Raw genomic sequence first — 15,431 nt, forward strand, 5'->3', positions numbered from 1 at the left:
AGGCTTTTTTTTTTTTTTTCATTTTTTTATGGTACATGTAAAACTAGCAGAGGGAGATTTTTTAACTGCAGGTCATCGTAAACCTAGGAGCTGGGATCAAAACAAGTGATCATTGAAAGTTGGGAATGTCCCCTAAGGGACATTGTCACTCCACTTGGGACAATTTTAATAGATCCTGAGCTTTTTAAAGTTGTCATGGTTGTTGAAAACTTACTTTGTTGCCCAGATTATGGAACAAGCCAGTTCGATGCAGTAGATTGTTTTAGGGTGGAGAATTTTTTATGCATTTACCATATCTTAATATTTGAAGAATTTGTGTCCATCTAACTTTTTAATACACGCCATGCACGTGCATGCTCTTCAATTTTTTTGATGGGTTTGAGTCAAATTTGGAAAATGCATATGCAGGAGACGAATCATGTACCTGAGCCTTGACCATAAAATACCTACTTTACAGGGGATGTGTTTTTCTTTTCTGCATAAAGTACAGCAATTATCATTTCTTTTTGTTGTTGGGTCAGGAATAATACTGTTTTTCAGACACTTTCAGGGAAATTAAAAATTAAAAAACTAAAAATAAAAAAGCATTGGTGGTAGTTCTCTAGGCATCAAGCACAAAGTACAATTTACAAACATTAATCTTGAACAAGTCAAGGTTCAATAGGATTAAAGCACTTAATTGAGATTTTCCTGGTTCCAGGAAATAATTAAATAAAAATAAAATATCCTACCACTTAACTGGAAATCCCATGCTACTGTTCCCAACCCCACAAAACAGAAAATTTACAGGTCTTACAATCTTAGAAAACCATAATCATCCATGGTAACAATTAGCAATTCATTAATACACAACAACATTCTAAAAGTTTAAATATGTGTCTCAGCGAGCTGCTTTGACACAATATATACAAATCAACCAGATAATCCATGAACGCAAATCCCCAAAGATTTTGTGACTTTGTCATCTGCCGCTATTTTGTTCGACCTTGGTGCCCTCTATGTATGATATTTTCCCAGCACTCTCACTGTAAGTCACAAGGTCATTGTACATTTTCTGAGAAGCCTTGGAGAACTCTACTAACGACTCAAAAACTGTATAAAACCCAGTTTGGAATCCACCTAATGTGATCCTTTGAGTTTCTTGCATGTAATTATGGTGTTTTTCCTTTTCTACATCCAGCTTTGTCCTGAACATATCCAACTGATCCTTCTTCTCCGTCAAGTAATCGTTCTGATGTTCCACATCTGACACTGATTTATGATCCGTAAGCTTCAACTCGAGAAACTGGCTCCCTGTCTTCTGGAATGCCGGAATTCTTCTTTCAAGTTCTTTTGCTAGACAATCAACTTTCCTTTTTTGTTGCTGTTCCTCTCCTTGCTGATCCCACAGAGCTTTTACATCCTTTGCAAAGCTTTTCAATGCAATGGATACTGCATTTTCCGGTAGTTTCTCCATCGAAGCTAACCAATCATGACAAATCACAAGCAATGGGGGACCGTTGGCATGGTATGGAATAGCTGAACCCTTGCCTCTAGAGTAGATTTCAACTTCAGGGAATATGAACTTGGTTAGCCAACCATAAAGAGCTTCAACATAAGCTTTTTGGGCTGCAACATACTCTATAAAGCAGGCACGCCAATTACGAAGCTCGGCCTGAAGTTGAAGCGTAGCAAGCCTGTGAGAGTCATTGCAGAATTTTCCAAATGTGGGGCAGGTGAAAGTTTTTACTTCAAAGAGAATCTTAGTCTGGGTTTCGTGTGACTCCAACATAACCTTCCATGTCCGTGTTAACCTGCACAAGAGAATAAGAAAATCAAATCAGGAAAACCCATAAGGAAACTTTAATAGTGTGTGCCTGCTCTATCTGTTGACTTCCATACCCTTTTAACAGTTCAACAATTTGAGGTTGCAGTTCTTCATCTCGAAGTTTCTGAATTCTCTTGGAGATTGACTCAGCACTACGGATTGCGATCAAGATCCTGGCATACAGGTCTTTTACTGCAGCCCTAGTTTTGTCCATGGCGTTTGCATCATCTCCTCTGATATCTTGGCTTCTCAATCGTGAACATTTTTTCTCGTAAAGTTTCCGTGTACTGTCTCCAGCCTGAACCCAAGGCAGCAGCATGATGAGTAAGGATTATTTGGAAACTAATCAAACATAAGCAGCAAAAAACAAAATTTCTTTTCAGAAGTCACAAGAAGCAATAGGCTTTATCAACCTTATAGCCTGAACATCTCATTTCTGACTACATTAAATCCATCACAGCAAAATATAAGTTTTGTTTAGTTACTAATTAACTTTGAAAGTAGTTGTATGAACTCTCTTTATCTATGGTAAAAGAATGTGTTTGAATAAATCAATTTTCAGAAAGGGTAGGTTTTTGGGGAGGAAAAAAAAAAACACAACTCTTAACAAGCCATCTGGCATAATTTCACTTAACGTCGTTCCTATGTGGATAACTCAGGGGCAAAGTCACTGTTTTCTCTTGCACAGTCCAAAGTTCAAATTCCCAAACTCCAACCCCAATACCAAAAAAAAAAAAATCTCACTTCATGGCTCAAAATTGGTGTCATCCTTTATACACACTTGTTTTTTTAACATAACAAAGCAACCTTATATGTCAACTGACATATTGTTCCCAATGATTCACAAGACAAGCATCTTCAAAATTTGCATTTTAGTAGCTCCCAATTTTCTTTTCCACAGCATCACAGACCTATTAATCGTGATAGGAGAGAGAGTTCAAAGCCATGCTACTTTACCTTAACCTCTTCATAGAGTTTCTTTTCCCAGACATATAATCTTCCTAGTGTAAGTGAGTGGCTTCCTGAATCCATTCCTCCATAATCATCAAAAAGATCATTTGTAAATTCTTTCCACGTTGAACAACTCTTTGAGCTTGATGCTACGAGACTCTTACATGATGATGGTTTAGATGAAATGGAGCGATGCCATGCTAAAGATTGGATGAGTTTTGTCGAGTTCTCTGTGAAAAAACAGGATGGATTTATGCAGATTTAGACATGGACAACACATAAAAGTGCATGAAAGAATGTGGTTAATACATGGACCCAGTTTCTGCCATACAATAAGTGAATGTTAGACCTACATAAAGAAAAGCTACAGGACAAGGGAATGTTGGACCCACATCAAAAAGCAGGGGAAACGTGCTCACAAAGACTATTCCAACCTTTTGAGGAAAGAAATGGGCCTCCTCCTCGAATTACCCAATGCACCAATCTTAACTTAGTTTTGGAATCTGGTATTCAGTATAAAAAACCAAGATGAAAATGTAAAATTTATTCAAGAAAGTTGACAGATAAACCTTTTGATATTTTCTATATATGATGTGAAGCAACTAAATACAAATTCTGAGCTATGATTAAGCATAATGTGATGAACTTGTTTGGAGGAAAAAGAAAATAACATTTCACTAAAATCTTTAAATTAAGTACAAACGCTATAGATTTTTAAATTATGTTGTTTAGCATGCCTAGGAATGCAGATAGTGTGAAAAAGCATGGGCAGAATATTTATGCAAAATCGACAAAAAATGCCAACTTTGCACAGGAAACCCCCATGCTTAGATTCTACCAAAAGGTTTAAAAAAAAAAAAAAAGGGAAAATAAGCTACAAAAATTAAACTACCTTGTCAAAGAAAATCCAGAGAGTAAATTCTGATGAAGCTGTGTAAATCCACACAGGAACTAAAACCAAGACCATGGATAAGCAACATAGGAAAAAAACATGCAAGGTTCTTCAAAAACCAGATTGACCCGGCATTGGATCACTAATCAAATAAGCAGCATGCAAAGGTTACCGCATTGAGACAAAAAAAGGGGGAAAATAAATTGAAAATCCCACCTAATAGCTTCATCACACCCATTGCAGATCAGCTTAGAAATTGTGCTTCAACTGATAAAAGAGAACTCATGCAAGCTAAAAATAAACAAAAGGGCATAAAAGATTAAAAAAATCTTCAGGTAAAATGAAGGAAAGAAAATCAAAACTCACCTTTTATTCCCTCCAGACCAGACTGCATCTGCATCATATTAGCCTCTAACATCCTGGAAACATCCTTTCCAGAATTATAAGCTCTGTAAAAAAGGTCCTCAATATCCCTCAAAGCTTCCAAAAGTTCCCTCCCTTCCTCTGGTGTATCAATCACCGTGAGCCCCTTGTGCTCTACCAGGTTGTTCACATTATCAGCTTCTACCTTAACCACTTCACCTCCATTATTTTCATGCTCTTTCTTCTCACATTTTTCTTCAACCATAACAACCTTCTCTTCATGCTCTTCTCTGTCTCCTTCCTCTTCTAGCTCAGGAATCCCTTCCTCTTCCCTCACCACCCTCAAATCATCGTCGGAGCTCCGGCGATAGCCGCTGATAACCTCAGGTCTCACATTGTCAAATGGGTTAAAGAAATCCCACCCAAAATCTCTTTGTGGTGAAGACATTAAAGGGGGTGGCATAACTGGCATTTGCATATAAAAATACCCACAGCCTTGCTCATCTCTCTCCACTGTTTGTCGTTGTTGTAGTAGTTGATGTTGTTGTTGTTGTTGTTGTTGTCGTTCTTCTTCTTCTTCTTCTTCTTCTCTCTCTTCCTCCTCTTCCTCAGAGGAATCTGAAGAAGAGGCTGAAGCAGCACAAGAACCACATTGAATGGCTTCGTGGGTAGACTCAGAGGGTCTTTGCTGGAGGAACATGGGGTTGTTTATTATAGTTCCAGTGGACGGTGGAGAAGGAGGGCAAGGTGGAGGGAAAGTGATGAGGAAAGGTGAAGGAGGCGAAGAATGGCGAGCAACAAAGAGCTTTATTGATGCAGCTACTGCATATAGAGCTTGATAATACCTCCAATGTGCCTCTGCAAGAGCATATCTTCTTTCAACTGCTAACTTTAGCTGCCTTTTCCTCTCTCTGCAGATTGATACTACTTCTTCTTCTTCCTCTAGCTTAGAAGCTACACAACCCATCTCTTCTCCTTCTAAAGTTGGAGTTTTTTTTTTCTTTTTTCTTTTGAAGGCTGCTTTTAGAAAATGGGGAATAATATAAGCAAGAAAGGTGGTATTTTGGAGGAATCTGTGTATTCTTCTTTTGTGATAAAACAAAAAAGGAGGTGGGGCTTTGTCCAAATATGGTGTTTTTGTTTGTTTGAACTGGGGTTTTTAGAGAAATAGTGTAGAAAATGTTGCTTTTGGAGAAGCTCTAGAGCAAACCCATGTCATCTTTTGGTAAATAAAAAAAATAAAAAATAAAAAGCTGGAATTTCTACCGGAGAAAAAGTAGCTTCTTCTCTGGAGAGCTGAAAACCGTTTCATCCGTTAGTGGAATCGTTGCTCAGAGAGAGAGAGAGAGAGAGAGAGAGAGAGAGAGAGAGAGAGTTTAAAGATTATATGCTGTAGCTGAAGAGTATTCCACTATTCTAACTTCAAAAAGACGACTTTCAGCTTAAAAAAAAAAATTGAAAAACACAAGAAAGAGAACCTATTTTCTGCTAAAACAGGACACTAAGTAGAGGTTCTAGTGCAGACTTTATATCCTAATGTTCCATTACAGACTAAGTTTTACCCAAAAAAAAAGACTAAAAACTAAACTAGTAGTGCATTTGGAGAGAGAGAGAGAGAGAGAGATGACAGAATAAAGGCCAGGTCGAAACCATTGGTGGGTAAGAAGGTTACGGTAGGGGCTCGAGAAAGAGAGAGAAAAGAGTGTTCTTGTTTCTGGCAATCTGTACTCAATGAGGTGGCGTATATCAATGGAAAGCCATTCTTTTTTTTTTTTCTTTTTTTTTGTCTTTTCTGTTTTCCCTCCTCTCCTTCCCTCCATGAAAAACGAAAATAAAAAACAATTGTGCCAAAGTTGGCAGAGATTTTAGGTGACGACAAGGAGCAGACTAGTGAGCAAAAAGAGGAGTCAAACTTCAAAGGGTGGTCACAAGTCGCACAACTCACAGCTGCAAGGGGTTTTTTTGTCCTTTCCTTTGTGGCCTTCCTCTTCATTTTCACTTTTTATTTTATTTTTTTGTAATACCAATTTGTTACAAAAACAACTCCTAATAATGAGACTATAATTGTGTTTAATTGGGTTTTTCTTTGTTAAGACTTTTTTGTTTAAGAAAACCAAGAAATCAGTCAATATCTTTTGGTCTTTACCATAGATGATGATGATGATGTGCATGAAAGTGGAAGTGAACATATTTGGCAACGGCATTAGATTTTGCAAGGATTTGGACTTAAAGGGCATGACATGTAAAAAAGAGAAGGTTCTATTTAATAGTCCATTTATGAAGCTGTTGGTGATGGTGTACCATTCAGTAATGAGTGTTTTTCAGTTTTCCAGAATCTGTGTTGTTTATGATCACGTCATTAATACCCAACCTCTCATGTTTTCAATACTAAAACAATGACAGTTTAATAAATAATCAGAGTTTGAGTGATGAATGTCATTCTGATTTTTAACATAAAATAATAATAATAATAATAATAACCTTTTTTTTTCTTTTAAAAAATAAAAGTATTTGGATATTGTTTTAAAACAAATTGAAGTTAAAAGTAAAAAGTTGAACAGAAATAGGCCCTGAATCAGATATATTCATATGAGGTGTCTTGCTTTTGGAGCAAAGTTATGTATAAAGGAGATTGAATTAGAAGCTAATCTCCTCTTTTTGGATTTGGAAGTGAAAAAAAGGGATTTTTGTTTCCTATTTATCAACATGTTCATAGAATTTGACTTCTCAAATAATATAAGGAAGGAAAACAACCCAAAAGGCAATGGGAGAAGATGGTTGAGAAAGACTCCCGAAGATATAGGAAGAAATTCAAAGTTTGTCTGGAGACCGACCATTTATGCCAATCACAGTAGTAGATTACTTTCAAAGAATGAAAACACAAAAAGGGGCATTGCAGATAAATAGGTCTGGAAAATTACTAACATTGATTGTGCTTCTACAGTTTATAAAGAATATATATAGTCTGCTTTTTTTTTTTCTTTTTTTTTTTTTTTTGGTGAAACAATATATTTAGTGTGCTTGTATAGTAAGAATAGTGTGCCATGTGATACCATTAACTAGAAACTGGACATATGCATACTGCCCAACCAATACGAGTGAGTTCACTGTTTGAGATTGCAAAATACACCTACTTCTATTTTTTTCATCCTTTTTTATTTACCAAACAATAAATAAATAGTGTCCTCTGTCCTTTCTCCTTTTTTTTTTTTTTTTTTTTTGGGTAAAAGCCAAAGAGGACTTTCCACCTTTTTACATCCTGATACACAGTGTTTCCTTTATTTATGAGCAATAATTTGTTGAAAAATGAATGAAAATGGAAAAAACAAGATTGAAAATGAAAGTACTCACCAAAAAAAAAAAAAAAGAAGAAGAAGAATGAAAATGAAGGTCTCTCTTTAAAGAAAAAAGACTAATCAAAATTAATATATGGGTTTGAGCCTCACAGTTCATTGTTGTGAAGTTTTGTTAATTTAAGCCTGAGTCTTAAAAAGACCAATTGGGAGTTGTGCCTCGCTATTTATATATATATATAGTTATAAAACGTACTATTAAAAAAATGGGAATTAAGTGAAACAAAGATTAACTAAAACAAAGAGGTTTTGCCTTTGGGTTAGCGCTTTAGTGGGAATATGCCCTGACAGAGCCTGACAAACAAAGAGTAAAATAGATTAGTCTTAGTCTTGTCTCGTAACTCTCTACTTCCTCTCTTTTCCATATTCATTTTGAATATGGGCCAATAAAGCAAAATACCATTGAATATTTTTTGGATAATAGGTTTCTGCCAAAATAAGAGTATATGGTTTTCCTGTGAAATGTAGAGAAAAATCTATTGATTATCTTTTTTTTTTTTTGGTTGAAAATCCATTGATGACCTATTCTTAATGCAAAAGTGCTCTATTATAAGAAAACATATTGTATTTGGGTTAGAAATTTTTGAATACTTTGTTTGATATTTGAATGTTGTAAACTCTCTAAAAACCTAAGGAAATAGTGAAAAGATTAAAACATAAAAGTCAAGCACGAGCAAGTCGATTTGAGATTAAGCCAATTGACCGTTTGAAAATAATCTTTCTATGCTTTTATCATGCAAAATGGAAATACAAAAGAAGAACAAGAAGAATAATGTAGAACAGATTCCTTTCTTAGTGTTAAAAGGATCCAACTTGAACCAAATTCTTGATAAAAAAGACTTCATCACCATACTGTAACCATGTGTTCAGTCTCTTAATCCAGACACAATGTAGCAAAGTACCACTATTATAATCACTTTCTTTCCCACGTGCCTGATGGTAGAAAGTATGAATATACTATTTTTTGTATATATGTCACTTTATAATTATAAATGCTCTGTCTTGTAAAAATCTTTTTTTTTTTTTAATTTATGTGGAAATTCAATGTATTTAATACAATTTTTTTATTTATAAACAAATACTTAGCTTTTTAATACAATTTAAAAAAAAATTATATATAAAACTCTATAAATTATAATACTATTTTCATAATCAACCAGACACTTCCTTTGAAACTTCTGCAGTAAATTCATCATAATATCCATTCTTACAAAGAGAAGCCGAATGCCAGTGAAATAAGCAGTTTATCTCTTGGTTTATGGGGTTAGTTGGATCCTTTCATTTAATCTCCAAATGCAGCCTTAAATTCTGTATGAGATCATTTTTTATTCTGCCTTTTTTTAAAAGAACATCAAAAAGCAAGTTTCATTGGCTTTGGTCTTTAACTTTTCCAGAAAATTATCCAAACCCTCGAGAGTTACTTTAGAATTTCAAAAGCCATTTCCAAAAAATTGTCCAAACTATAGAGAGTCACTTTAGAATTTCAAAAGCCAATAATAAAATTTCAGAAGCCACGTCAAACAAGTAGAGCTTTGCTATGATCTTGTGATCATCAAGCAAAAACATCAATACTGGGTTATTCCTTACCGTCATGTTCATTTGATGTCAACGTCTTTAGTTTCCTTTATAATAAAATATTAATTTCTTCTTGCAACAAAACCAATTTAGAGTTTTCCAAGAGAACTATTTCTCTGTCCATTTCCAATACAAGTTAGTTGTATACAAAAGAAGACCACTTTTTATTGGAAGAAAACATACAATAATGACATTCTACTCAAAAAAAGCACAAAGGGTTCAAAGCATGGCATCTACTTATTTATAAATAATCAGTCAAAAACTTTGGGCAACTTTTGATAAAAAACAACACTGCCATACATACAACATAGTAGCTTGATGTCACTTGCAAAGGAATGCGAATGACAACTGAATGACCAAACTGAATAAAATATAACAGGGAGAATTGAACTGCATTGGGTGAAAGAATGTCCACTAGATGAGAAGATACATGATTATTACCTGATCACTGCCTACTTCGATGCCTGTTTCCACAGACAAAGAATTGCTCCCTTGACCAATTCTCTGTTACTGCCGCACGAATCTGCTACAAGCTAATCTTACACTGAAACTTCAACCAGCTTATCATACATAGAGAGAGAGAGAGAGAGAGAGAGAGAGAGAGAGAGAGAAAGAGAGGAAGAGAGAGCAACAAGCATGGAAATGGAAGCAAAAACTTAATTTGCTGCGTTGTAAAATTTACAAAACCAAAAAAATGCCAACAGAAAAAACAAAAAGGAAAACAAAGGGTAAGAACCGTGCCAACGAAATAACTACTATTACTGTCACCTTAAAGTTCTCTTTTCAAGTTCTTTGGCATAGAGGCTAAACGGTATTAATCTCCAGTTAAAAGTTACAGTATACAATAAAGAATTGAAGGCCTGATCCTCTTTTATCTCTTTTGAAGCTACCTGCTATTCACACAGAGAATAATACAACAGACAGAACATGAGGTACAGCCTAATCAGGGATTGCCAGCTTCTGTTGGCGTGGCACAAGGAGCCAGACTGTTAGGAGGCAGGTTGATTCCACCCCCTCTCACAGATAGATTAGGGCACTTGACAGAACTAGCCCTGCTTACAAGATTTGAATCAAGAAACACAACAATCACAGTGATGTCGTCATGGAAATGGCGCCGGACCCCACGGTCGATCTTCTTCAAGTCTGAATACCTCATTTCCCTCTTTTTGGCTGCTTCTTGGAGAGCAGCTTTCACAAGTCTCCTTGCACTTCCCTGAAATGACGGTTAACATAAGTTAATTCTTTTCTCCTGTTGAGGGTAAGAGCTTCCTAACATGAATCGGACTTCTCTTATGAATTACAGGAATGCTTGATGGAAAATCCATTAATCAAGAACACAAGCATATGAATGCTAGTGAACAGATATATATTCCCCAACCAAAACATCTCCCCACTCTACTTCCTACACAAAGCTGGTACCAAACAGAGCTCAAAACAAAGAAATTTCAGTGATGTAATGGTTTAAATGTTTAGGTTTTTGCTTCATCAAGTCTAAAAGGCATACCAGAGAAAATTCACCTAAGCAACTCAAATGCACATCTGAATAGTCAGAGCCAAACTAACCAAGAATAAATTTGTTTTCTACACCAAAATGATACAACACTAGCAACCCTTCTGCATGGCACTTAAAACAAATTGTTTTATCTGCTAAACTATCACTGAAATTGGAGATGTTTTCAAATGCTTATGCAGCAATTACCATCCAAGATCAAAACAATGAGGGCCTAGAGGCCAGAGCTTGACTGGTAAGAGGTCGACCAGCATTTAAGCACTCAATTATGATGTTAGCAAGATTCTATGAGATCGTATTCTATCCATGAGGCCATCATCTAGAATCCTTCATTTACCAGACAACTTATTCTTATACAGGTAACACTTTACATTCACTGAAATATGTTAAAGCAGAATTAAGATTAGAATAGATTTGAGTTTCTTCTAGGCCTAAAAGATGATTTATTAATATTAGAAGGATAAGTAGGCCATGGAAAGATAAATGATCTGAATGAAGCAATCAAACTGAAAACACTGTCTAACAGTGCTCAGCATCAAATACTTCAGTTGATGCACAGACAATGGTTAGATTGCTGGTAACAACGTCAGATCACAATCATACTAATCATCTCATACAGACCATGGTTCTTCCAGGTACTATTGCCAAACTCATAAGGGATAAGGATGTCCAATGATCTCAGGATAATTAACCATAGTAGCAATATGAATTATCTGAACTTCAGGTGCTAGTGAAGCAGAGCAAATATTGGTATAATCCGTTGGTAATAGCCTTCTTACTGAAAATTAGCAAATATTTCAAAATACTCAGTATTAAATCAAAGTAGCAGTTATCAAGTGCTCAGGTTTGAAGCTTACACTACGTGGATGGTTTTTAACTAAATCAACAGCTTCCTGGTTGCTGAGGTGTTCCCAGAGCCCATCAGACGCAAATATTACAAACTGATCATGTGGCTGCAATTGGTGGACTGAGATTGATGGTTCAGAGCTCAATATTGGTCTTGTGAAAGGTTCACGAAGACGAAATTTAACATAAAGAGGCTCTCTGTTGAACTCAGCCTTTTTCAAATACACATCACCAATGGATCTAGAAACCTGCAAGTTGAAAAGTTCAGATGATTAGAGAAATGAATCAAACAGAAAATGTGGCAGGTCAATCATCATACAGTTTAATCTGTCTCATCATGAGAGAGAGAGAGAGAGAGAGAGAGAGAGAGAGAGAATAAGAGCAAAATACAAAAACATAAATAAAAGTAGATAAAATAATTGTTTAACCTTGTTCGACTTCATTCAATGCTGTTATACAGCTTAACCATTTTAAATGTGAAACACGTGGTCATTGTAAAGTAAAAGATGCACTGCATTCTTTCTGTGCAAAATGCAGAGGGGTTGTTTGAAATTTCCCATTACAGAGGACAGAAGGTACACATTTGAGCATTAATTGTTGCTGGCATTTACCAGGACAAGAATGATAAAGGCCTTGATGCATACTTTTCACCTGCTCGCTGAAGGAGACAAGTGTGTTGCATTCAATGGCCAAAACACAACCCTAAACTTTGAAGTTTAAGTCATGTAACTACAACTTCATAATGTATACATATAATATATTGTTAGTGTGTGTACTTCTCATCCTCACTTTTTTTTTAATGCTCACACCCTTCTACCCAAATTGAGGTCCTTGATCTTTTACCAATTTACCCTATATGTATATAGAGTTTTACTATTGTGAGCTTCTTATAGTAAGCTTCAAATGCTTATGGTAAGCATCATTTGTCATTAAACCCCAAAAATTTTAAAAAAATTAAATAAAATAAAACACATGATTTCTCTAATGTATTTCATCTTCATATTTGCTCTAATATTCTTGTTGATCTTTCATTCAACATGAAACAACCTTCAACGTTAAAAATTTTCAGATGTGGCTTGATTGGTTAATAGGTATATTCTTTCATGTTTAATGAAAGACAAATAAGAATATGGTAAGAGAATCCCATATGCAAGTTTGTAATTTGAACAACAAATTACAATAAATGAAGAAAGGTCTAATTCTATACCATTTTAAGTTACTAAAAAACCCCAAAACTTAAGCTAATAGGTTGTGGATCCAACTAGGTCAAGCCAACACTGAGGCTATTAAGAATATGAGAATATTTACATGAGTCTTTCTTTAGGGATATGGTTGTTTAAATTTTAAACTAAGCAAACTTTAAACCAAGCTACTGGTATAGCGAATTTCTAAAATACATTTGCAGTGTTAATCACAAAAAAGAGATAATATTATCAAACAAAAGTAGATGGAAGTAGAATGGCAAAAGATGCCATAATACGTGTATTCCTACAAGCAATACTACTATCTATCAAATACTTATGCAGTAAAATGATAACCTGTATAAGGCCCTTCACACGCCATACGTTATGCTTCAAAACTACAATATTTGAATCATCAGGATGCAGAGAATGCAGTTCCTGCCTCACGGACTCTATACATGCATTATGCTCTGATGACAACTGAATGGCAAGAACCTCCCCTGTTGCCTTTACAGCTCTCCCCAAAACAGCTCGGGAATCACCAAGGTTAGCAATGTAAAGGAATCCACCACAAACAACACCAACAAGGCAGCAAGATCCAACTGCTGCAATCTGTGGTTTCATAGGCCATTGTCTGGTGACAACAGAGAGAAAACCCTCTTCTGTTGCTTGAAATGCCTTCCGTATTACATCTGCAGACATAGACTGCTGCTCTGAAGTAAACCCTGCAGATTTCATTCAAAAAAGAAAATTTCACAACAAGGTCTTTAATATGGATCATAGAAGCTGCTATTCAACCATAAAATTTATGTTCCAAACTTCCAAGCTACAACTAACTGTCAAGAAACGGTGGGGGAAAAAAAAGAAAAATGGAAACTCAAAGTAACTGAAGTTTATTGATATGAAAAATCCAAGAAAGTAAAATCCACCAATCTAAAAGATAACTATTTGGCTTATTGGGGTAAAAATCTTTCATTTTTTTAAAATTAAGACTCAAATGGATAAAAATTCTCTCTTTTATAACTTGGAAAGGTCCCAGCCAGTAGAGGCCGGCTACATTATCATATCCCCATCACCAAATAGCCAATCTCTCTCATAAACCTTTTTTTCCCCTGCAACTTTCTCAACAATCAATCAAGAGTAATAAGAATTTGAAACCATAACAATTGAAGCCAACAAGGTTGTTGAAAAGATTCCTGAAGCATAAAAATCCACTCATAAAGTTTAAAAAAACCACTTACTCTTGAGATGCTGAAAGAGGTGATCATTGATAAATCTTGAAGTCTCCGGCCCACCATGTCCATCATAAACACCAACAAAAGTACCACATGGACCAGACTCATGCAAGCTCAAATTGCCAGACTCAATCTGGCTCTGATCCTCGAGTAAATTGTTAGCCTGGACTACAGCCATTGAGAATTCACCATTAAAATGCTGCCCTGAATCTTTGTACCATAAAAGCCCATCTTGGCGACCTCCAGCATCTGAACCCGTATGAACATATCGATTCGACCTCGGCCGAAAACAGGCCCTCAAGTAGTTCATCAACTCTGATAACATCCCTCATCTCATCCAAACAACGCTCCCAAATCTCCACATGTAATAAGCACACTGAAACACCTCTAACCCCAGAAAATCCTGATTGCCAATTCTATTCTGCCCCACTTCTCAGCTCAATAATTATAAACTAATACAAAACAACATAAAAGCCAAAAACATATAAAGTTAATAAATATACAAGTTGAACTTCTTCTTTTTTTTCCTTGTTTCCTTGAATTTGGATAACAAAACCACAATAGATCAAAAGAAAAATGACAAAGAAGCCGCTTTGAAGTTTGTTTCTTTTAGGGGATTGCACAAAAACAAAGGACAATATGACCTTAAGACTCTGAATGCCCCATCTTTATTTCCTTTTAAAACAGAAAACCCACGACCATAAGCAGCCGCTAGTGAAGAAAAATCTAAAGAAAAAACAGAAAAGGGAAGGTTTGAAAAAAAGTGGTCAGAGCCACCTTTTTTTTCCCCCCCTTCATACCAAGTGTTTGGTCAGCCATTTCGAAATCCAGAAGGTGTACCTTATAAGTTCACATTGAATAATAAAACAACCCACCCGAAGTTAAATATCCCCAAAAATCCATAGCAAATTCAACACTTCTTTTTTTTCTTTCCCAAAACAATTTATCAACCAAATGCTAAAAAAAATGAAAGAAAAAGTAAAGCTTACCGATAAATTTTGACTGTCACTTGAAGGCAACTATGATAAGCAGTTGACGTACAAGGAAGATTAGGATCTAGGAAAAGGGAAACAAAGTTCATGTAGATATCTGAAAATCATTAGATCTGCGGATCCATGGAAACAAGAGGGAAAAACAAGAAGTGGGTTGTGGTATTGGATGGTTTTCTTTATAGAGACTCTCTCTCTCTCTCTCTCTCTTAGTGGTGGTATGAAAGATGATGAGATTGTTGAAGAAGTACACAAAATGAATGTGTGTATTCAAAAAGGAAGAGCTTATTTGAAAGATTGGGCCAACCGAGAAAAATAAAAATAAAAATAAAAACTTTGTGTATGTTTCTCCATCTCTCTCTTTTTCTCTCTCTCCTACTCTCTTAGCAGACAAGCCCCATAAAAGACCAACAAGGGCGAGCTTGAAGCCAGCAAAGCAGAGGTCCAGCTCTGGGCTCCACACCACAATGGCTTGAAGAAAAAGAAAAAAAAAGAGAGAGATAGAGAGAGAATGAGAGTCAATGAGGTAAAAATGGGACAATGATAATGTGTACGGTAATATTGTGGGCGTTTCATGAAATGGAGTTCACGTGACTACACGTGTAACAGGTGGTTTTCCAGTGCGTGAAAGAAAAAAACTGAGAATGAGGGGTCCTGTATTAGGCTCTCTATATTAGCATCCCACTTTCGCTGACCTCTTTAACCGATTGTTTTGCTGTCTGAGTCCGA

The 15,431-nt window shown here is 35.8% G+C and overlaps 2 protein-coding genes across 4 annotated transcripts; both read right to left on the reverse strand.

Moving 5' to 3' along the window:
* Positions 1-608: 608 nt before the first annotated feature.
* Positions 609-5,829, reverse strand: LOC107427385 (protein ALTERED PHOSPHATE STARVATION RESPONSE 1). Of its 2 annotated transcripts, XM_048480099.2 has the most exons (5): positions 4,017-5,829; positions 3,193-3,261; positions 2,765-2,988; positions 1,882-2,105; positions 609-1,793 (listed from the first exon to the last, which is right to left on the reverse strand). In XM_048480099.2, the coding sequence occupies exons 1-5, from the start codon at positions 4,978-4,980 to the stop codon at positions 962-964; spliced, it is 2,313 nt and encodes a 770-aa protein (XP_048336056.2). In that variant the 5' UTR covers positions 4,981-5,829; the 3' UTR covers positions 609-961. The 2 variants fall into 2 exon arrangements, with proteins under 2 accessions (XP_048336056.2, XP_015893254.3); XM_016037768.4 differs by lacking the exon at positions 3,193-3,261 and having other exon boundaries at positions 4,017-5,828.
* A 3,751-nt stretch (positions 5,830-9,580) lies between these two features.
* LOC107427407 (probable protein phosphatase 2C 60) lies at positions 9,581-15,154 on the reverse strand. Of its 2 annotated transcripts, XR_003057248.3 has the most exons (6): positions 14,703-15,154; positions 13,720-14,165; positions 12,836-13,203; positions 11,309-11,545; positions 11,073-11,229; positions 10,015-10,154 (listed from the first exon to the last, which is right to left on the reverse strand). XR_003057248.3 is itself a non-coding variant. In XM_016037793.4 (5 exons), the coding sequence occupies exons 2-5, from the start codon at positions 14,036-14,038 to the stop codon at positions 9,885-9,887; spliced, it is 1,194 nt and encodes a 397-aa protein (XP_015893279.2). In that variant the 5' UTR covers positions 14,039-14,165; positions 14,703-15,150; the 3' UTR covers positions 9,581-9,884. The 2 variants fall into 2 exon arrangements, 1 of the variants encoding a protein (XP_015893279.2); XM_016037793.4 differs by lacking the exon at positions 11,073-11,229 and having other exon boundaries at positions 9,581-10,154; positions 14,703-15,150.
* Between the last annotated feature and the right edge of the window lie 277 nt (positions 15,155-15,431).

Source organism: Ziziphus jujuba, chromosome 9 (genome assembly GCF_031755915.1).
Source record: "Ziziphus jujuba cultivar Dongzao chromosome 9, ASM3175591v1".
In the NCBI taxonomy this organism is placed as follows: Eukaryota; Viridiplantae; Streptophyta; class Magnoliopsida; order Rosales; family Rhamnaceae; genus Ziziphus; species Ziziphus jujuba.

Excerpts from the sequence above, each read along its gene's own strand:
- LOC107427385 (XM_048480099.2), bottom strand. The coding sequence starts at position 4,980 with ATGGGTTGTGTAGCTTCTAAGCTAGAGGAAGAAGAAGAAGTAGTATCA. Across the intron at positions 3,262-4,016 it reads TGGTCTGGAGGGAATAAAAG|ATTCCAAAACTAAGTTAAGA; the intron begins GTGAGTTTTGAT and ends ACTGAATACCAG. Across the intron at positions 2,989-3,192 it reads CCCATTTCTTTCCTCAAAAG|AGAACTCGACAAAACTCATC; the intron begins GTTGGAATAGTC and ends GTTTTTTCACAG.
- LOC107427407 (XM_016037793.4), bottom strand. The coding sequence starts at position 14,038 with ATGTTATCAGAGTTGATGAACTACTTGAGGGCCTGTTTTCGGCCGAGG. Across the intron at positions 13,204-13,719 it reads CCTCTTTCAGCATCTCAAGA|GGTTTACTTCAGAGCAGCAG; the intron begins GTAAGTGGTTTT and ends TGAAATCTGCAG. Across the intron at positions 11,546-12,835 it reads GTGTGAAGGGCCTTATACAG|GTTTCTAGATCCATTGGTGA; the intron begins GTTATCATTTTA and ends TTCAACTTGCAG.